The sequence below is a fragment of the Gavialis gangeticus genome, unplaced genomic scaffold, assembly GCF_001723915.1.
Source record: "Gavialis gangeticus isolate Ggan-Ray unplaced genomic scaffold, GavGan_comp1, whole genome shotgun sequence".
Taxonomy (NCBI): Eukaryota; Metazoa; Chordata; order Crocodylia; family Gavialidae; genus Gavialis; species Gavialis gangeticus.
Window position 1 is genome coordinate 49,409,001 of NW_017728996.1, and position 22,014 is coordinate 49,431,014.

At 46.5% G+C, this 22,014-nt stretch overlaps 1 protein-coding gene across 1 annotated transcript in view; it reads left to right on the forward strand.

The window, feature by feature from the left end:
- LOC109288754 (mucin-17-like) overlaps positions 1-12,815 on the forward strand; it is a 20,236-nt gene extending 7,421 nt beyond the window's left edge. The window contains exons 2-13 of the mRNA XM_019504477.1: positions 148-4,455; positions 5,245-5,303; positions 6,050-6,207; positions 7,331-7,452; positions 7,911-7,969; positions 8,887-9,023; positions 9,118-9,242; positions 9,861-9,919; positions 10,318-10,472; positions 10,988-11,091; positions 11,718-11,840; positions 12,565-12,815. Of these exons, the coding sequence (XP_019360022.1) occupies positions 169-4,455; positions 5,245-5,303; positions 6,050-6,207; positions 7,331-7,452; positions 7,911-7,969; positions 8,887-9,023; positions 9,118-9,242; positions 9,861-9,919; positions 10,318-10,472; positions 10,988-11,091; positions 11,718-11,840; positions 12,565-12,615 (5,439 nt within the window). The 5' untranslated portion in view covers positions 148-168 and the 3' untranslated portion in view covers positions 12,616-12,815. The remainder of the gene's footprint in view (positions 1-147; positions 4,456-5,244; positions 5,304-6,049; positions 6,208-7,330; positions 7,453-7,910; positions 7,970-8,886; positions 9,024-9,117; positions 9,243-9,860; positions 9,920-10,317; positions 10,473-10,987; positions 11,092-11,717; positions 11,841-12,564) is intronic.
- Positions 12,816-22,014: the final 9,199 nt, after the last annotated feature.

Sequence of the window (22,014 nt, forward strand, 5' to 3'; positions counted from 1 at the left end):
GGGGGGGGGGGAAAAAAGGCCTTCAGCCTGTAATACCCATGTGGATCCCTTGAGGCTTCCCCACAGGGAGGGTTTGAAGGGGATGGGTATCCACTAAGTAGGTAGAACTGCAGACTAAAGCTGTTCCTGTTTCTTAATGTTTCACAGCTGAGCTCCATAAGACTTCCCATGATAAGCCAAGGGGCAGGACCCCCAAAAAGAGATGTTGCAGGGCAGGATACTACAATGGCTCACTTAAGAAAAAGAAGAAAAGGAGCACTGAGAGTAACTCTGCCCTCAGCCTTAGCAACTGTTAACAAAGGGTGTTGGTGGCAAGCCCTTCTGGCTATCCTTGCCTGCTTCTTCACTACCATCCTTGCACATGATGAAGGGTCTTCAACTGTTCCTCACCAGACCCTCCCTGACTCAATACCAGTGCTGTCACGCTTGCAGCCTGACTTGCTCCTGTTCCAGAACCTGACCAATGGCACACTAGTGAAGCCTAACCAAGACTTGTTAAATTGCACTACAGAAAGGCAAACTGATTCTTCAACAGCTAGAAGCTCACTGGTGCATGTGGTAAAGGCCACAGGTCAGCTATACCTCCCAGAAGACAATGGTCTTGATGCTAGAAGAACAGATTCTGGTATATCTGCTGCTGCTACAGGTGCCTCTAGGAAGTTGGCAGCTTCAGCAGCCAAGACCCTGGTGGCACAAATGCTACTGACCAAAACAGCTGTATTCTCCCAAATACCATCACTTCTGGCAGATGTTGGTTCCTCTCACTCAGAAATGAGTATGACAGGTCCAACTCCAACTGCAGAGCTATTCAAACCATCCCTGGATTCTGCCTCTCTTACTGCTCACTTGAGTCCTGCCTCTTACTTGAAGGAAGAAGTGGCTATAGAAAGCCTTCCAAGTGAGGAATGGGCTCTGTCTAAAGCAAGCCAGTCCTCTGCTACAACAATGGCTTCCACCCCTGGCCTAGATCAGATAGCTACTAAATCTAGTTCAACTATCATCCCAGCTCCACCTGTGGGTGAGGTGTGGCAGCCATCTAGATCAAAAAAAGAAACTTCCCACTCAGTGTTACTGATCACAAGTCCATTTGTGCCAACCGACCCAGCTGCTGCTTCCATGCAAGATACTTGGACCACAGAAACAAACTTCCTAGACGGCATCTCTGCTGTGATAGCAAGTTCTCCTTCTCTCCCTGGAGAAATAGTTGGCAACCCAAGGTCAGCTTCCCCTACCCACTTAAGTAGCATGGTTGGTCGTGGCCCCACAGACTTAGCACAGTCCAACTCTGTCCCTGAAACACAGCCAGGTTCTCTGATCCCATCCCCTGCAGCAAAAGAAAGAACTGTGGATTCTGCCGACAGCGTAGTAGTGCTTGACCAGGAACCCCTTCCAACTGAACTAGCTCATAAGCTGGCCACGACTACAACCCATCTTCCTGCCAGCACCTCACAGTCCACTAATCTACCCCCAGCCACAGCCCCTGTGGCAACACTGCTCTCTGCTAAGCTGATGGCTGACACCATGTCTTCTGCATCACTGCAGATGGGTGACCTGACCCACTTCAGTGAACCACCACCTCCTAGGTCTGTGATGCTGCTAAATGCAGCAGAAGGCTCCACTGAGGGAGCAGACAGCGAAGAGAAGGCTGCTACAGCCAGACTGAGTAGGGCATGGCTGACAAAGGTGACCACAACCAGGTGGCCAATGCAACCTGAATGGGCTGGTGCTGCTGAGGAGTCAAGTATCCCAACAGATGTCCTTGTTTTGCCGCTTGCAGCCACTCTTGCTGATTTGCCCCATGCAGGTTCAGTAGAAGCCTCAATGGAGGCTCCCTCATTGCATGATGCAAGAATGGACCTCCTTCCCACTCTGTCAGGAGACAACAAAAGGGCCCTGACCCTGACTACCAGCCTGCCAAGCTCCAAGATGCCTGTTGACATTATACCAAACTCTCTGTTAGCAGTGACTCCTGAGCCACCCACCCTTCCTGTGATTTGTCAAGTAGTAACTAGTCCTCTCCCTCCTGCTGAGGCAGCAGTCAGCTGTGCCCCTCATCTGACCAGAGCTGTTGCAGAAGCCTCCACTCCAGATGCAGCTGAAATGCCCAAATTCAGCACTGTTACAGGTGAACATCCCTCTGGCCCAAGAGAACTTGGTACAGGGCCTCCCACTACAGAGAGCTATCTGCCTATGGAGCATCTGGACTACAAGCTGGAAGACCAGACTCCTATGTGGTTAGGCACTAGCCCTGGTTCCACTGCCTTATCAGCCCAGGTATTGGATCTGGGTCCAGGTGGGGAGCACCTGGCTTATGAAGCTGAAGACAACACGGCTATGCTGACGGGTACCAGTTCCGATCTCACTACCCCATTGGGCCAGATGTTGGATCTTGGCCCTGCTGGGGTGCAAACTGGCTCTCCTAGACCAGTTCTTGCACACGCCTCTAACAGTTTAACAGTAGTACCTTCCACTTGGGCCCAGGTGGGAGTATCTGGTTCTGGTGGGACTCTGGCTGGCATCATTTGGACTCTGATGCACACTGCAGTTTTAAATGAGAGAAGTGCTGTGTCTGCTGTAAGCCCTGCTGTTGGCGCTCTGCCTAAAGAGACTACAAGCCATTCTCCCTACCACATGCTGCCTGTCAGCAAAAACACAAAAACAGAGTCCAGCCTTTTTGCTTGCTACCCCAGACCATCTGCTGGTACCTCAGAAGTCAGCACATCTGCAAATGCCACTAGTGCAACTCCCTACAGTGAGCTGGCTGGAGATGCAATGTTCTCTGAGGAAGAACAGATGCCTGCAGCTGTTAAGGCAGTAACTGCATTTCCAACTGCTGCCTCAGAGCTACTTGGACCATCGACTGACTTGGCTTCCAGCTCTGCTGAACCACAAGCACCACTGAGGCAAAGACCTTACGCGCTTGGAGCAGGACTGAGAACACCAACTATGCCAGTGGGCTCCACCTCCTCCCGCTCGCCATCATCTCTGCTTGGTGTGAGCAGCATCCCATCTATGCCAGTGAAGATGCTTCCTAATGCCCTAGAGGAGCTCTTCTCTGTTCCACTGCCATCAAGAATGAGCAGGCATGCTTCAAGCATTACAGTAACTGCAACTGATGCACCTCTCCTCCAAGGTCATACTCTGGGCAGCACTGGGAGGATACTGCTCACAGACTTCACTGCTGCTAGAACAGAACCCATTCTGGGACCTGCAACCACAGTTGGTGCCTTGACTGACCTGTCTAGTGTTATCCCTCCTGAGTGGGATCATCATCTTGTCGGCCATCTCTCAATGGCTTTGACCTCTCCCAAAGCAAAGGAGCTGCAAAGCACTTCCACTACTCCTGCACAGAGCTCTACAGCTGCTGGTCCCTCCAAGACCGGCAGGCGTGCTGCTACCCAGACTGTGGGCTCTAGGGTTACAGATGCCTTCCTGGCTGTTATGAAGAACGTGACCGTGCTCAGCAGGACTTCCAGCCCTACAGCCTCCAGTGTACCAGAAGCCCTACTTGTGACTGCCTTCCCGTCTAAGAGCACAGATGGCCTAGCTCAGTCTCTACCTAGACAGGCTTATCACCTACATCTAAATGCAGCTGTCACTAATGTGGCTGCATCATCTACATGGAAACCCACACTGGCAACTCTGAGAGAACACAAGGTCGTGGATGTGCCTGCCAAGCCAGTCAGTCCAAGTATGTCGATCTCCATCAGCTCTCCAGTCCTCACTGCTGAAGTAGCAACAACCATGCACATGGAGTCCAAGGCTCAGCCAGTCAAAAGTGTAACTGCTGGGGCAGCAGTTCCTACAAGTGCACTGTTCACTAGTACAAGCTTGACACAGTCCTCTAGCTCGAGAGCTCCCACATCTGAGACTCTCTCTAAAGCCAAGCCTGTGGCAGTCGCTTCCTATCCTAGTCCCTCCAGCGTTCTACCAGTGTCACCCGCCATAGCTTTAACTGGTGTCAGCGTGCACACTGGCCCCAGCATGCAGCTTCCTGTGACACTGCCTACCACAGCCTCAGAGCCAACTTCATGGACAAACTGCACAGAAACCTTCTGCAACAGGACCACTGTACCAGCATGGCCTGCAATTCATCCTACCTTGGCTGTGTCCACCCACTTGCTTCCAACTTCCCCACCCCCTTCAACAGCAAAAAGAGAGCCCCGTATCTTAAAAAGAACAATGGCTGCAAGATGGAACGTGACGACAGAGATGAGCAAGCAGGCAGGTGCAACTGAAATTGGTCCCACATCCAAGCAACCAGTAGTCCAAAAGCATCCTCCAACACTGAGCTGGTCCACTGAGGGAGGAAGCCAGCCTACATCTTCTGTACAGGAAACAGCTGTACGTGCTTTCCCTCTGCAGTTCTGCCTCACGGGGATTACTTACACACAGTTCCTGGAGAGCAAGTCCTCTAGAACCTACAAGAAGCTGGAGCGGGAAGTGATGCTAACTGTAAGTGTGGACTCTAAAATGCTGAGGACTCCAACAGCGAGTCCTTGTGGCTCGGTCTGGCTCCTAAAACCTGCCCCACCTTCGTAAGGTAGCAGAAACCAGAACTGGGCAGCTACTTGTAGCTCATGTCTGGCTGGTTCCTGTTGTTGCTTTCCTCTTAAGAAGTCAGTATTAGCAATGCTAATCATGGGTGGGAGAGTATTCTTACAGTAATCTTCCTTACTGTAGTAAGATATTTGCATCTGAAGTGCAGTTGAACTAGCTGTTTTATAAAGCTGCCTGTCTGTTGGACAAAAGGCAACAGACTGCTCTCTCATGCCACTGAACAGCTACTTGGACTTGCTTGCCACAAGCTAGGGTTCAGAGTGGCTGGTCGGATATAGTGAAATAAAGCTCTCTGACCTAGTCTGCCATAAACTTTAAAGGTGGCTTGATCTTATAACCAATTTGATTAAAATAGAGTATGAAGTCAAACTAGCAAGGCAAAACCTTCTGTCTCTTGTGCATGACTAAGGAGATGGCCACTTCTAATGCACTAACACCTTCCACTTTAATGAAGCATTAAGTAGGAGAAAAATCTTGCCATTTGAAGTAAACTAAAATGCTCCTCTTCACAGCTTTGAGGTTTTTTTTGGCACGGGCAAAACTCTAGTGCAACTGAACTCCCTTTCTGAGTATCTTGTGCCAACAACCTAGACTTCTAAAAGTTTTCCATGGCACTCTTTCAGCAAGTGTCCCCATTCACCCTGAAACGGCACTGGGAAACCAGTTTCCTTCTTTCTTTTGCAGCTAAACAAAATGTTTTCCACCTATGAGAACTTCCTCCAAACAAGCATTCTTAAGTTTGTGTAAGTATGCACAGCATATTCCTTATGTTTGGGGGCGGGGGTGGAAATGGGAAGGCACTCAATCCCACTAATCTAGTGTTGATCATCTCCAATACATGTTAATCTAGGTGACTAATAAAATGGATGACGGTAACATTATAAAGCATATAGCACTTGGCTGACCATATTTGGATGCCAAATACAGAGTCCCAACCTAAAGAGATAAGTGCCAGTTATGAAAACTAGAAATAATTTTTCTAGGTTCTAAAATGGCTTGCTGTTGCAGTGGTGGAGGCTGTCATGTCTTTGTCTACAGAAGTGGACAATAGCAACTTCCAAGATTTGGGTTTTTAGACTGTCAGCTGGTGCTCCCTGGAATGCTCCTGAGTACCCAGAATTGGGGGGTGGGAGGGAGGAAAGAAGATGTTACAACCATGGGATAAGGACTTGATCTTGACCTTGCACTGGTAGAGCAGAGGCCCGTCACCACCCTCTAAAGACGGACATGGCAGCTCTCTGCGGAAGACTCTTCTCTGTGAGGAAGAGAACATGGTCCAAACTGTCCCAGTGTTGGGAAGACTGAGTATCCCTGCCCTAGCACCTTGACCAGTCTCCAGGTGGAAATCTGGATAACCAGAGACTGAAGTATTTCTTGACTGTACTCAAACTTCCAAAATAGAATTGGAAAATTGGCTTATATTGGGGAGGGATGTTGAAATGCATCTACTGAAAGAGTGCTCCTCCTCTGTCTCCCTGTCCTCGTATAGGAACGGCTCTGTCATTGTTAAGAGCGAGGTTCTATTCCAGGGAGATGGCCCAGCTCCTACGAACTCTGACCTTATCCGTACCTTGCTGACAGGAGTGGAGAAAGAAATGGATACCTTTTTTGATTGGAGAGTGGATGTCCAGTCTATTCAGTCAAATGGTAAGCCTTGAATTATGGTAGCTACCAGGTCTTCCTATTAGGGCTGTGCAAAACTTTGCTGGCTGTTTCAACTCATTTTTGAGCTTGAAACAGTGAAATTGAAATGAAGGGCTTCAAAACAGCCTCAAAACATTGAGTTTCAAAGCTCAAGCTGGCCTTGCCTGCAGGGAAACAAAGTAAGGAGAGGGAGGGGGAAGGCTGCTCTCATATTGACATATGTAGCTGGCTAGTGACACTGATCCTTTCCTGAGATCCCTTCCAATCCCAGTTGTCTGGGGGAGGGATGGGAAAGCAGAAGAAAAAGCAGCACTGTTTGAACTGGCCTGCTTTCTATCACCTATGTCACAAGTCTTTTGCTTCTCAGCAGCCTGAAGTGCAGTTTCCCAGAAACCCTACAATTGCTTGGGTTTGGGGGTTTTTTTGGGTTTTGGGTTTTTTTTTGGGGGGGGGAGCAATTGTATTATACATTACTCAAGCCAGGTTGTTAGCCATTTTTCTGGTTGAGAAGAGACGTAAGTGCCAGCCTCATGTTTAGCTAATTCAATTCCAGGATGGTGAAGCCAAGACAGGAATGCTATTCAGGTATCTTCCCAAGTCCAAAAGGAAGCCCCCATGAAAGAAGCCCCCAGCATCAGCAGATACTGGTGTCTAGATGACAAGAAGTCACTGCTAGACTCCTGCACATCCCATTAAGTGGTATGCTTGATCTTAGTCTAGGTATCCAGGGGCTTGGCACAATGGCTGTCATTCCTCGAGGAGACAAAAATGGTATCTTCTGGAAGTGGGGAACCCCAACTTCATTAGTTATTTGGGTCGGATATAGTTAGTGCTGTTCTCTCTATCCCCCTCCCCACCCTGGATGGTATTAGGGCTGTGCAAAACAGCACCATTTCATTTCAACGAGACAATGTTTCGTTCTGAAACAACTGTTTTGGCATTTTGATGAAATGGAATGGTGTTGCCCATAGGCTATAATGAGGGGCAGGACTTGAAACCAGTGTATTGGGAAACTAATTTGAATGGGGGAAGTTATTACAGAGATGCTGTCAAACTGGCTGGACAGTACCAGAAGAATGAATAAAGAGTTTAAACACATTGTCTACTTAAACCCATGTCTCTTTAGGCTTCAGTGTGAAGAACCTAGAACCAGAGAAGTTGTCCATCTCACTTGTTGCTCTGAGACTTGGCTCTGCAGTATTTGGTGATGTGGCAGGCACAGGCTATCTGTACAGACTGAAAAATGAGGTACGGTAGTAATAGACGTAGACCAAATTGCAGAGACATATGCCTCCTGTGTGCTAGGAACAGGGCTGTACCCCCTGAGGCATGAGTCCCAGAGCTTGGCTTCTCAGGGAGTTGGTAACAAGACTGGTTACATAATTTGTAAAACGGGGGACAATAGGTGCCTGTTCCGCAAAGCAAATGCTACTGCAGTTGCTTCCATTACATCTTCTGCCTTCTAAGATGGTGTTTTTTGTACATATTTGTAAGGGGGGGGGTTGTGTGTCTTATGATAAAGTAGCTCTACGTAAATGGTGCAGTGGAATGGATGCTCAACTGCATGTTGAGGACTGAGGGATTCTATTTTCTGCTTGGGGAACAGATGCATCAGCCTGAAGAGAGTAGGCAAAAGATGCCAGTGAAAGCTATTGTGTAGTCTACTCAAGCTGAGGCTACATCCAAACTATACCTCTTCCCTATAGGTTATCCAGTCTCTGGGTGCTCTGTACCAAGTGAGGAATCTCTCCCTTGTTAGACTCAGGTATGGAGAGGGGCAGAAGCTTTTCTCATTGCTTCAGTTCTTGCTGCATTCAAGTGGTGGGAGAGAGAGAATGGGACAGCTTGGCAATGCTGAAATTGTGCAAGGGCCTTGCACAGACCCTAGACTGTTTGGCCAAACCTGAGTTGGGACTCCTGGAATATGAGGACCTGGCAAGACACTTAGCCAGCCATGAGGGGTCACTCCTGACCTAGAATTTCTGTTCACCTCAGACACTTGTCATGAAGGACAGTCATGGGGCTCTGACTTTGACAGCTATTCTGCCTTCCATAGCCTTGTGCAGTCTCCCAGGAGGGAGAGCTGGGAGGGGCAGAAGCACTGATCTCATGATACTACAGTTCATGTCCAAAGAAACTTTAATCCTGAAATAACCAGGAGCCAAAAAGTGGTGCCATTGCAAATCAGGGTTGTGATGAGTTCAAGAGGCATGTTGGGAGGGGAGAAGATCCAAGGCCTCCTAGCTTAAGTATTCAGTAAGGAATGATGTGACCTGGAAATGCAACACACTTTGCAGCAATGTATGCTGAAGGCCCATCTGCCTGCGTAGGGCAGAGCAGCAGCACTAGACATGACATGTGCCGGAACCACCACTAAAAAGCAAGTTTAATTGGTCCTCACTACAATCCTAAAATGGAGCTGGTTGTTATTAATGTAGCAATATTTTTCATGTAGCTAGACTGGAGTCAGATTTGGCTCAGCTGTCTTGGTGTGTTCATTCAGAAATTGGTGCTTTTTATGAAGCCCCATTCCTTCCCCCCCAGCTCCATTTCTGCGTGGAGGTAAAACCAGGCTTGAGTGGTTGCAATACAACTTTGCTGCCTACCACTTCACTAGAGAGCAAGCGCTCTGAGGCTGAACTCCTTTACATCTGTATTCTACTAACACCTTTCCTTGTTTAGGAATGTCAGAGGTGATTTGGAAGTTAGAGGAGAAGTCTACATTGACACACGTGCCCATGCTGATGTTGGCCAGGTTCTGCAAGCACTGAAGGGGCTTGCTAATCTCTCTGTGGACCTGACCTCTCTCTCGGTGGATGGTCAGTACTTTTCCATCTCGGCAATAGCAGCCAAAGGAAGGAGGCAAATAAGCAAATGCTCATCTAGCCCTCTTTTTTTTTCCTTCCACTGCAGGCTCAAGGCTCAGCTTGCAGGTCTTCCCAATCTCTTTCATGATCACCAACAAGATGCTGAAAGAGGAATTGGTGGACCACTCTTCAGTGGAACACCAGGCTGTCACTAGGGACCTTGCTGCTGTGGTAGGTGTGCCCAGCTTTTGGATAAAGGTTGCTGTGCAATCCTCTAGGAAGAAAACCTAGAGGATTTCTAGGACAGGAGGCAGGAAGCTAGAAAATGTCACCTCCAGGACACTTAAAATAATTCTCAATAGGCCTTGGCACTGTTGTATGAAGTTCTCTTGCATTCTGCTTGTGGAATCTGAGTGCATGTTATGACTCGGCTACTTCATTCATGGACATGGGATATGGTCAAGCCCATATTCAAATTAAGTGAGAGTCCCTGGGATGGCGGCTACCCCTTATTCACTGGAGCCATTTTGCAGAACTCCTCATAACATGGGGTCCTGAAGGGGCCTTTCCTTCAGTAGGAAACCAGAATGTACTTCAATTTTGTTCCTGGGCTGCCACACTGATCCATCTGGAAGCCTTAGTAGCTTCTGATATTCATGTTCTTGCAATAACTCCCCAAACCTAGCTTGCCCACTAGTTCACTCCTGAGGTTTGGTCTGATAGCATGCGTATGGAGGCTCCAAGGAAACTATGAAGTTTACTAGATTTTAACATTCACTGCACAGGCAGGTAAATAAATTCTACGAGGGAGGACTAAATTGACTTAATTGTTGTTTCATCTCTCTTTAGCTGATGCATGCTTTGAGGGCATACAGCACTCTCCTGCAAGTGGTGATTCGCGACGTCCTGTGAGTAAAAGCACTTTGCTGCTCCACTTCCCTAGGTTATGGGGGCGGGGGGGGAAACTCATGGGACTTGCAGGCTGTAGGAAACTCTCACCTCCTTTAGTGAGCATGTTATGTGGGACATGATCTGATTCCTTTCACCCACATGAAAAGTGACTGTTTTGAGAAACATTTCCTCCTTTGCTCCAAGAGTTTCCCACTCATGCTGCTTCAGTAAGCAGCTGCCAGCTGAAAGGCTTTACCATGTAGTCCCCTTCATTGGGTAGTGTCATAGCCCCTGTCTGACTGGGACGTCTTGAAAAAAGCAATCCAGACCTTTAGCCAGATCTGTGGCTATGTCATCTGGGTGACTGCCATTGTCTGTTGCATACTGGAAAACCTGCTATTACTCTTTGTTGCAGAAGTGGCTCCCTGATGTGTCATGGTGATGTGATATTCCAGCCCTCTGCTCCCTCCAGCATGGATGTCCTGAAAACTCTTGTTGATTCAGTTGGTCCAAATGATGCCTTGGCTGGGTCACACTTCCAGGTGGACCCATATTCTTTTATTGTGGCAGGTAGGATTGCCCTAGGGCTCTATATGGAAGACTACTGGGGTCTACCCTAGCCAAAACCAAACTCTAAAATGAACCTCTAGTGTGAGGCTTCCTGTGTTGGTGCACTAAATGGTGGGAACAAAATCCATTACTCCTCTCCTCAGAGGCAAAAGAGTTAACTACTGCATTCAGTTGCAAAAGAATGATTGCTCTCATCTTGGCAGAGGAAGATGAACTTGGGCTTTCTCTGAAGCCTCACACATCTAGTTACCACTGCATAAAATCCTGCTGGAACCTTTAGCTTACTAAAATGGCATTACTGGATTTTGTGCATCCTGTACTTGTGGATGAGGCTTAGTGTGGAGTGAAGAATGACAACCAGGAAGGCAGGGAACTATGGAGTAAAGTCTGTACCCATAAGGAAAGGTTCTTTAATGCCCTCTAACAGGTGGCTAAACAAACTAAGAGCCTCTATTGAGGGGAGATCAAAAAAATCATCTGGCTCTGCTATGTCTAACTGTGGCCCTTCATTCTAGACAGCCAGATGGAACCACCTCTTGTACATCCAAGCTTTCCTGGATATGGAGTGGCAATCGTTGTGTGCACACTTGTTGTTCTAGTTGTCATCCTCTCTCTGCTGGTAAGATGTCGATGGAACATATCATCTTACGTCTCTTCTGAGTTGCAAGCTGAACCTGTAGTACACCAATGCTTGGTAGCATGAGTCACGGGGTCCACTGTAGTGGGGTAACCAATGATTCTGGCTCATGACATTCTTGAGCTACTTGAATAAAAATGAGCTGATTTATTTAATGAAGACTCTTAGAAATGGGCTTTTAATCCAGCAGTAAAGTGGGTGTATGGACTACATGCATGCAGTCCCAAATGCCAGGCAGTGAACTGCTCCTGGTGCAAAAGTTGCACATAGAAATGTGAACAGGAAACTGTCTAGAAACTTGCCCCACTAACTTGGGAGGCCTACAGAAGGGCATAGGTCAGAGTGGGAACCACTTTGCCCAGGCACAGATCCTATTCCAGTAACTGGAACTCCCATCTTCAGCAGCAGCAGACCAATGAAGGGGCCATGCCTGAAGGAGGCACTGGCCAGGCCCTTCAGATTTCTTATCACGTGATTGTGTCCTTATTGTTATGAGAAGGATGGGGGAGGAGAGGGGACACAAATGCAAGCATTGGGTCCTACAGACCTATGATACATCACTGGTCTCCAATATGCTGGGAAAGATCTCTGCCATCTTGTTCTGACAGTGTCTAAAGCCCAAAGTGTTTGGCTGGCATGACCAGATCAAAATAGGAAGCAGGAGAGATCCTGAAGCAGGAATGCAGACCTTTGAAATGGATCGCCCGGGATTCCTCTCTACCACTCCAGAGGCAAGTAACATGGGAAGGGGGTGGTGTCCCCAAAAAATGCCCTGGGCTTCTGTGTAGTGTTTGTAGAGCTATGATTTTGGAGGTTTGATAGCAGTGGACTCTGGATTGGAGCTATATCCTTCTGGCAGGATCCTAGGAGGTAGGCAAGAAAAGGGTGCACTGGGATGTCTCATCTCAAAACTTTGGGCTTTCCAAATTTGCCTTGTAATTGGAGATGCAAGAGAAGTCATTGATGCAATTTTAAATCCTAACACCTACTTAGCCTTCTCCTACTCGTCCAGTACTCTTATTGGAAGCTACTAACATCTCCTGCCTTGTGCTGTCTTTCCCCCTGTTAAAATAGGAAGACCTGTAATATCCCAACATCAAGCCAAGATCTAGAGCTATGTAATGCTAACACACTCATCCATTTTTCTTTTATTTATTTATTTCCCTGGAGCACTAAGGGGTATTTGTGGTGTTGGGTTTTTGTTTTGTTTGGGGGGGGGGGGCAGTGTTTAAACTTGCGTATCTGCTTGGTAGGGCATGGACCAATTGTTCTAATGCATGTAGTATTTCTGTTAGCTTGCAGGAAACTGCCTCTTCCACAGGAGGCTTGCGCCTTCTAGAGCTACAGCAGGATTGACCTCTTGCTGTCCCACAAACTAGAATGAGGCTGGGGGTGTCTATAAACCCAGGCAGACCAAATGGGTGAGATGACTTAAACTCCTTATCTGAACTTCAGGGTCATGGCAGACATTCGTATGCCCTAGGAAAGCAAAGCACCAGAGACTGAAGAGGCAGCATGCAAGTCTTTCAACCTGCTCTGGGAGTCTTCAAAGCACTTGTTCCTCAGGAAGGTATCTGAGTGGAGGCAACCTCTCAGTTGGTCAACTTTTGGTACTATCCTTGGTACTTTTAATTTGTGGATGTATGAAAGAGCAATTGCCTATCTGCACCATGAATAAAAGCTGCCTGCACTGCAGAACTGTGAAACCTAGCTGCAACTGGAATCTTTTTCTCCCCTTCCCCCAACATACCAAAGGGAAATCTGTCTTGGTTGTCTTCCCCCTTGCTTCTGAGGAACACTAGTCTAGTAGTACAGGCTTGATCATTCAGTGGGGGGATGCACAAAATGTATGAGGTGGAGGACTAAGTGCCCCTTTCCAGAACAGCAAAGAGATAAGAGTTCAGTCCCATGGAGAACCTGATGACTGGTTTCTTGACACACAGCCAGTTCTGGTCTTGCTGAACAAGCAAATTTCTTCCTCCTCCTCCCATCATGGGACAGCAGTGTGTGTTGTTTGTTGTTTTTGTTATGGGTGTAACTTTTTTAAGAGAAAACTGTGCCTCCTTTTTTTTTTTTATCCATTCTTCCTATTGCACTTTAGTTTGCAGTTTAGTGTTTGTAGTTGGTGTCAGCTTGCTCCTTGGAACAGATGTTCCTGCCAGTAGGAAGGCTCATAAAGCTTTTGCTCTGTGGTAAGGGACTTTAAGTCTACTGGCACTACTGTCCACCTCCAATGAGGAGAAAGTTGAGTCTCTTACAATGATGTCACCACTTATGCTAGACTACAGAAAGCACTTGCTAGAACTTCTGTTGACATTTAGTGTGAATAAACTTCATTGAAACTATTGTTTTGAGAGTCATCCTTGGCTACAGTGGGGCATTGACTGACCTGTTTCAAAGGACCTTCCTACTTGGCTCTTCAAAAATGGGAGCTAATCAGAGGGCTTCTACAGCTGGGGGTACTACTGTGTTTTTTGTTGTTGTTGTTGTTTTTATGTACAGGTGTCCCCTATGCTCAGAACTGATGGCTCTTTCTTCATGTCAGCTGGTGACCTTCCTCTTTAACTGAGGCAGAAAGTTACTGTTAACTTCCCCAAATCTGTGTTTATCTATGGGGGTTTTGTGTCTTTCAGCTGTTTTGTCCACATGCTTAGAGAAGCCTGTCAAAAGGCTTGCAGTGCAAGTCATCCACTCAGTGCAAAGTGGTAGTTGTTCCTGCTACAAACTAATACTCCATCCTCTTCCCCACCTGATGATCGTGTTTCCTTGGCTGACTACAGCTGGGCAAGCCTCCACTCTGGGATTCATGTAGCATGAAAGAGCACCAAGATGTCAGAATCTAACCTGAATCTGAGGTTCAGTAAGGGTGATTTATTCAACTTATAAACTGTATCTTGGGATGCTGAGAAGCTGTCTTAAAGAACTAGCTTCTGTGCTCTGTCTACTTAGTGTGTACCAATATGGAGGTAGTTTTCTGGGCCATACACAGTACTACTGCATTTTAACAAATAACAGCATGAGTCTCCTTTTTGCAAACGCATGATATCAGCATGGCTGGATTCTAGGGAAGACTGCCTTTCCCTAAAAGATCTGAGGGGTGATTTTATTTTTATTTTCCTGCCTGTAACAAGGAATGAGAGGAAGGAGGGCAAGACAGCTGGGTTGAGCTGGTTCATATTCAAGAACACTAGTTTCTGGTGTAAGACCCTTTCTTCCCCACCCCTGAACTTCTTGGAAGATGGCTATTTCTTCCTCTTCCTACTTTCTTCCCCCTCCTCACCCAGCTGAGGTCATACAAGCAACTTGGCAACAAAATAGTTTAATACATACACTTTAATTAGCTACCACAAAACACATTTTAAAAAAAGTATCTTTTTGTATTAGATGTCACTCTCTCTTTTACTTAGAACCACTTGAAAATAAAACTAATTTGGCTTATGCTTATTGAAGTCTTGTGTACAACAGCATCCTTGCAACAGGTACATGAGGATGTTGGATCATACAGTAAGAGTGCCATATTTACATCTAAAGTTAAGAGGTTTTGGGGAGGTTGTCCCTTTCTCTCTTCTCCCCCCACCCCCCTCCAAAAAAAAAAAAAAGAAAAAAAAAAAAAAAATGCTGAGGAGCAGGGGCAGCCCCTTGCATATAAGGCTGGGGGGACAACAGAGGACAGATGGCTCCTGCAGCTTTGATTCCTGGCCCCAAGCCTGGGTTGGGGCCAGAGACAGACCGCCAACAGCTACCTGCCTCCCCTTGTCTTGCCCTCTGCTGCTTCTGCCTCCAATCTTACTGTCAGATACAGCTTGGCTCCAGCTTGGGCTGGATTTCCTCCTGGTCAGGGAGTATGTGGAAACTATCTCCTCCCCAGACAACTTACAGTACTGACACTGTTGCATGGGTTGTGCTTCCATGTGCTGCCCTCTGGGGAGGGAATGGAGCCTGAAGAGCATCTGACAGTAAGGGGGGAAGCAGAAATGGGGGTGGGGGCAGAGGGGAGAAGAACAGCTGTAGGTTGTTGGAAGAGATGGGAAGGCTGCTGAGGGAAGAAATGGGTGGAGCTAAGGGCAAGGTGGTTGCATGCTTTTCCCTACTATAGGGCTGGGGAGCATGAAATCAAGACAGCTTTCCAATACTTGTGTTCTATACCTGGAAAATGATAACAAATTTGGGGTTATCTTGGACTCCGAGTAAATGTGGTAGGTAGGAACTTCTTTTGAAATAATACTTGCACTAAAAGTGCTGAATGAGCATAGGTACCCTGCTGTACCCCCACCTTCTTTTATTGATGGAAGTAAGATGAGGCCAGAACAGTCTTCACACTGAAGAGAAGTAGCAGTGATGCAGAGCATCACCTCCCTACTGTTACTGAAAACCCCACAAGCCTTGTTTAACTTGCAGCCCAGCCTTGAACTGCTATTCCCAGCCCAAGTTCTCCCTGCTTGTGGAAGCTGCTATCTCACTGACTGCACTCAACATGGCATGCAGTTGTTATACAAATTGCTAATTGCTTAAATTATGAGCAAGACCTTACCAGAGGGGATAAAGCAAAGTGCCACATTTATTGATTACATAGAACAAAATCATACAAAGACTTTGCAGGGATGAGCACAAAGACAAACACACTTTATGGAGATGGTACAGTTACCAGCTTACTTGCTTAATAGCAGCAGTGGGTGGCCAACCCAGGCTCATTGAGGGTGATGGGAGCAGGGGTGAACAGATGCATCTGTGCTCCAGCAAAGGTTGCAGTGTGGCTTTTTTACTCTGTCATTGCTGCATCCTACTTTTATAGGGATTTTAAGTCTGTTTTGAAGTTGAGGGGGGTGTGTGTGTGTATTTTTTTTTTTTTATATCCCCACTTCTCTATCCAGATGTCATTTCTTATCTTTGTTGTTATTTTAGCTCAAGGTCACTCCTGTCATAAGTCAGCCTTGAAAGTTGTTTAGGCTAAAATGCAGGACATGCAGAATTTTTCTTTTACATTGTCACTTAGTTTATTTCCTCTGTACCTGGTCACAGACTGGTTCTTTAGTCCTCCATTAATCAGTTCATTGTCTGGCAACTTGCATATTCAGTGCCTTAGCAAACCTCTTGCTTACACAGGCACACTTTAAACATTCTATACACTTCTCAGTCATTTAATCAAACACACTGGTATTATTAACATACTATATAAAAAGTTCATAGCTTGATAACATATATAAATGTTTACACACACATATATTAATAGTAATACAGTTAATATAATAATGCTGTTATTACTTGATATAAACATAACTTGCTTAAATGGCTTGGCACTTAAATTATCATGTTCTTACCTTGCATTACATATTGCTAAAACTTTATTTAATCACAATCGCACAGTACCGTATGTTGGCAACACATCAGACTTTTTGTTTTATTACAATATTCCCAATAATTACCATAGTTGAGGTCTGCAAACTACAGCATGAAAATGTCTGTGGCCCCTAAGGGGATGCCAATTGTCTTGCTGAGCATCGCAGGATAAGTTAAAACCTAAAGTGTAGTTGCTATGCCCCAAACCTTATCCTTAATATTCACAAAGACTGTCTGCAAGCACTGGTAAAGCAGAGTAGTGTCTAGCCCTACCTTTTATGTTGCCTACAGGAAACTGGGGAAAAATTGCTGAATTTGAGTTCATGTTTCCATACTAAGATGCCAGCTGGCTCAGAAGAATGAGGTCTTTTCAGGCAGCAACCTGCTTTGTCAGATGCTAGGAATGGACTGCTAGAAAGCAAAGAACGTATGCAGAAGAAAAAGGGACGTGGGCAGATGGTAAGAGAGGTAATAAATGGAACCATTAGATGTGTTGACTTGAGCAAGGCGGTTGACTCTGGTGTCCCTCCAGGTGTTACCTAGTCTGGATAATAGATAAGTATTCCTCCTCCCTGTTGAATCCAAGGTTAATGTAATCCTATCTAAATGATTTCTTGTTCTGCAATTTTGCTTTCAGGTTAGTTTTAAGCTCTTGGTTTAAGGACAGTTGCTCTAAGGTCAATGTTGTCCAAGGAATTTAGCGTTCCTCCATTGACTTCTTGACTAATTACCAGATTAGCTGTTTACTCCAGTGTATGTCCAGGTTTTTAACATGTTAAATAACTTAATCATTCCACTTATCCCCTTCCTTAGTGGAGTCCCTTTCCCTTGTCTCTTTCCTTTCCATAGAAGATCTTTCTGCTCATCCATTCCCCTCATGCCTCTGTGAACCAGTTAATCTCTACAGTGCCACCCTGCCCTACCTTCTGCCTGACTTCAGGCTAACATGGCTGATGACCTCTGCTCTGTGCTCAGAGACCTGATGAGAGAGCACCTTTGTGGATAGAATGGCCTAAAGTTTTGCACCCCATCCCAGATATACCTTTCTCTGCCACACCATCTATGTATGCACCCCCTTTACTAGATAAACCCTAAATGGGGGCAAAAAGGAGATGCCTGTAACAGTATTGATGGGAGGAATGGGGGATATCTATTCCATAAATAGGGTCAGACCTTGCCCCTTGGGCATAAGGGTAAGCAAGCCCTGACTGAGAAGTTCCAGGCCCCATCCTCTACTGAGGAAAGAGCAGGGGCCTGCTGTTATGGTTTGCGTGTCATTACTCTGTTCTTATGTTGTTTTGGTTTTAAGGTTTTACCTTTTGATGTTGCAGCCTAATTATAATTGTGGTGGGTCCCCTTCTCCCCTCCCCAAAGGGAGGCCTCTTCCCCCCATAAGATTCCCTCTTAGCACAATGGCCTCTCCACTGCCAGTTAGAAGCTCCCCTCCAACCCCATACATGTACCGCCTTGGACCTCATGAAAAGGCAGAGGCAGTCTCCTCTATCCAGTGTAGCGGAGTTCCTGTTTTCAGTTATGCTGTCGCAGGTGGAGGTGAACCCAGCAGTGCAAAAATGAAGGGGAAGGCACTCATGTCACCTTCCACTCCAGGACTGCCTGGCCAGCAACCGAGGAGGCTGTGTGCTAGTTTAAGTGGCCTTTGTCCTTCATGTGTAAGTGAACCCATGCATGACCCAATCCCCAGAAACAAAGTTCTTGAAGGAAAGAGGGGAAGTATGAGTTTGTTTCCATAGTCAGTCTATTAGTCTGGAAAGTTAATTTGCATTGTTACATATTACCCTAATCACAAGCTGAGTCATTCTACCAGATGGGAAATGGAGCTGAGGGCAGCACCACCCAGGGATGCATTGCACACCTCTCCACCCCAAAGCACTGAGAGTGGCCATGTAATTACTAGCCTGGTACAGGTTTGACACCTTTGTTTGTGAGCAAGGGAATTTATGCTGGCTTCATTCTCTTCTGCCTGAAACAGCCTCTTCAGGGATGGGTAGGGAGCAGTACATATTTAACAGCTAAAACTGAAGCCATAAAACATTCCCAAGAGTGAAGCTGTCTCAGCAAGGTTGCCCCCTCACACCATCTCAACCTCTTCTATGCATCACAGCAAACCCTTATGTTGCTTCCTGCCTCCATGAAGCTGTCTGTAGGATGCCATGATTGTGCACTGATAATAAATTACTACTCGTGTAAGCAAGAGACACTCTTAAGACCCTCCCCACACCCAGCGGGGTATGCCTTGAAGCCACTTTGAAAGCTATTTCGCAAATAGCCAGCGGAGATCAGGGCATGGTCCTTTTCCATAAGGCCTGGAGTGAGGATATATTAAACTGCTTGAGGAGCTGTGGAGATCTTGAGTTCAGTGAAGACATGATAGGATCAGAAGTGTTACTGGAGACTGTGACTACCTGTGTGGCCAGGTGAGCTTTCATTCCAGAAAGTTTTTTTTCTCTGTATAGTCTTTAACAAGTTAAGTGAAAGGCATCTTGTTGCATCTACAGTCCTTACTGTGAGACCTTAAGCAACCAAAGCTTGGATTCTTAACTAACTAATGTTATATGCATGTTTCTCTTCTTTAAGCCTGATGGAGATTTAAAAGCTTTTAAGTAATTGCTCTGGATATTTTGAAATAGTCTCCTTCACACCAAACACTTCAAGGAGCCCCTTTCCTGAGAGGGCCCGAGCAGAAGAGCAGCTTTATTTCTTAGGAAATGATACACAATGTGATAACTGCATTTGCTACCCTAAAGAACTGATTGCTGCTCATGATCAGTAGTTAATGAAGTAAGAAATCTTCTGGGCTTGTATTATTTCTTGCTAGAGCTGCTGGGCCCTGAGACTGGTCTAGTCACAGTTTACAAGACTGCGTGGGTGTACTGCATGCGGTACGTCTGGAGCGATTATCGCTCCACTCGGCTGATCAGTGATTGACCATAGATTGCTGCAGTTTTAAGTGAAGGATACCAAAGTATCCAGGGCTGAGGGACTGTTCAGGGTAACGGCTGACCTGAGGAAGACCTAGCATTAAGAGTTAGTTAGCAAATCCAATTTGCGTTCTGTAAAAACGGTTTATCACAATATAAATCCTTTCCCAGTATGGGCTTTAACACTCATCAAAACAGCAAACACAGATAGTTAAATCTCTGGTGTTATGAAGCTGGCTCCTCAGTGAATTCATGTGTGCATGGCTCTGGCTCTGCCTATCCAGCGAACTCAAACCCTCACCAGTTACCACTGGGATTTATTTCTGGTCCCCAGGGTACAATGGGAAATTCCTTCCCCCCATAGGAGAGTACCTCTAACTGCACTTATTTTTTGGATTAGCCCAGACTGTTGTGTCAATAACTATCCTTATCTCAGTAATCTGCCAGTATTTCCCCTGAGCTGGACCTTCTCCCAACAGGATCAACTACCAGAACTGGAAGTCAGTGCAGGTGAGAGCTCCAAATGCTTGGTCAACATGGTTATTCTAATGAACCATTAGTGGGCATTAAGGTGCTTAAATACTTCTGAGGATGCAGGCCTCAGTTCTTAAGTGTTCAAGCTTCATGCCAGCTATTAGAACAAAAGTGCTGCTGCCATTCTGGGAAGACTACTATAAAGTGACCTGCTCTACTTCTACCCTGATCAGTGCAGTCAAATCTGATGGCCCCAATACCAAATATGCTACAAACTGCTGTGTATTAGCCAGGTAATTTTATTTGTAGACATGCAACACATGGGGAGAAGTATAGGAAAGGGGCATTGAGATTCCAGATGAAACAGCTAATAGTCCCAGTATCTAAGAAGTGATGGCATGGCACAGCAGGGTGACATCCTCTACAAACTGTTGGCATTAATTAAAAACTACAGCTTATTAGCTCTGCTTGTGAAAACACATGCTGAATGGGAAGAATACAGTAGGATGTAACTTAATATAGCTCTTTAAGAAATAATCACCCTGTTTATCTAATATCAAAGGCATCTGCCTCCTTTCTGCTTTTGTATTTTGTGTTTGCTTTCTGTGACACATGCAGTCTTGGCCTTGGACAGGAGTTATCAGGTGCTTTAGACACCTTTGTGATCAATCTCAATCCTCCCTCTCTCAGACTGAGTAGACACAGTCAAAAAACCCAAGGCTGAATTGACAAGCAGGTGGCTTAGCCTGCTGGCTTGGACAGATGGGTTTGCTCCCTGAAGAACTCCTGTCACTTTGAGCAGCAAAGCGCTATGAAGAAAGTGTAGGAACAGTGTGGCCCACAGTCCAGGCACCCTTAAACCAGGCTGCCTTCTATGGCAGGGACTCCTGGAAAGAAGCTGAACAGTCAGCTAGCAAAGCAAATAAAACTCTGGCTTGCATCTAGCCAGGTTAGACTAACCGGCATCTCAAGCAAGACCCAAGAAGTCATCCTCCCACTTTACTCAGCCTTGGTGAGGCAGCAGCTGGGGTACTGCATCCAGTTCTGGGGTCCACACTTTAAAAAAGACACAGAGAAGCTTGAGGGAGTTCAGAGGAGAGCCATGTGCATGAAGAGAGGCCAAGAGAACAGGCCTTATGAGGAGAGGCTGAGAGGCATGGGACTCTTCAGCCTGGAAAAGCGACGGTTCAGGGGTGACTTGGTGGCAGCCTATAGGTACATCAGGGTGTGCATCAGGATCTGGGAGAATGTCTGTTCACCAGGGTACCCTAAGGGAAGATGAGGTCTAATAGTCACAAACTGCTGGAAGACTGTTTCAGACTGGACATAAGAAAAAACATCTACCATGCGAGTCTCCAGAGCCTGAAATAGACTCCCCCAGAAGTGGTGCAAGCACCTACTTTGGATACCTTCAAGAAAGGCCTAGATGCTTATCTTGCTGGGGTCATCTGCCCCCCAGCTGACTTCCTGTCCTTTGGACAGGGGACTGGACCTGATGATCTCATGAGGTCCCTTCCAGCCCTAATGTCTACAAAATCTATGAACCGTGACACCACTCCCAGTGCTTTCTTTCAAACCCCTCCCTTCTATACTCAGAAAATCCTTGCACTCAACCCAGCCTCTGGGGTAGGACATTCCCTTCCCTCCCTCTCAGTCATAATCTTGCTCCACCCACCTGTTGTGGGGTCCTGCAGAAGTAGGAACAAAGTCCTTGAGGAAGGCCTGACTTGGTGGCATGGGCCCATGGCTCTTGCTTTTCATATTAAAGGTTATGCGGTTGACTCCTGGGGTGAAAAATGGCTGTACCTTTAAATGTGTTGCCTGTGATAGCAGAGGACTGGACACTGCCCAGGGGGGCTGGGGCAGGATGTCTCTCCCAGTCTTGTGTTTCCATGGCTGTAGCAGAAGGGACTGCATACCTGGTCTCTGGGGCTAAGGATAAACATTCAAAAATCCTGAGCCTGAATTGATTCAATCTTTGCTGGTTAGTCTAACCTAGTTAGACTGAACTGGTTTGCAACCATCCAGACATCCCCTCTGGACCGAAGAAATGCAGGCATATGCCTGCAGTGGCCCAGGCTAGAAGCTGGGGGGTGCTGGAGTAGCTCTCCCCTCCCTTCTACAGTGCTGAGCTGATGGGGGGGGGGGGGGGGAG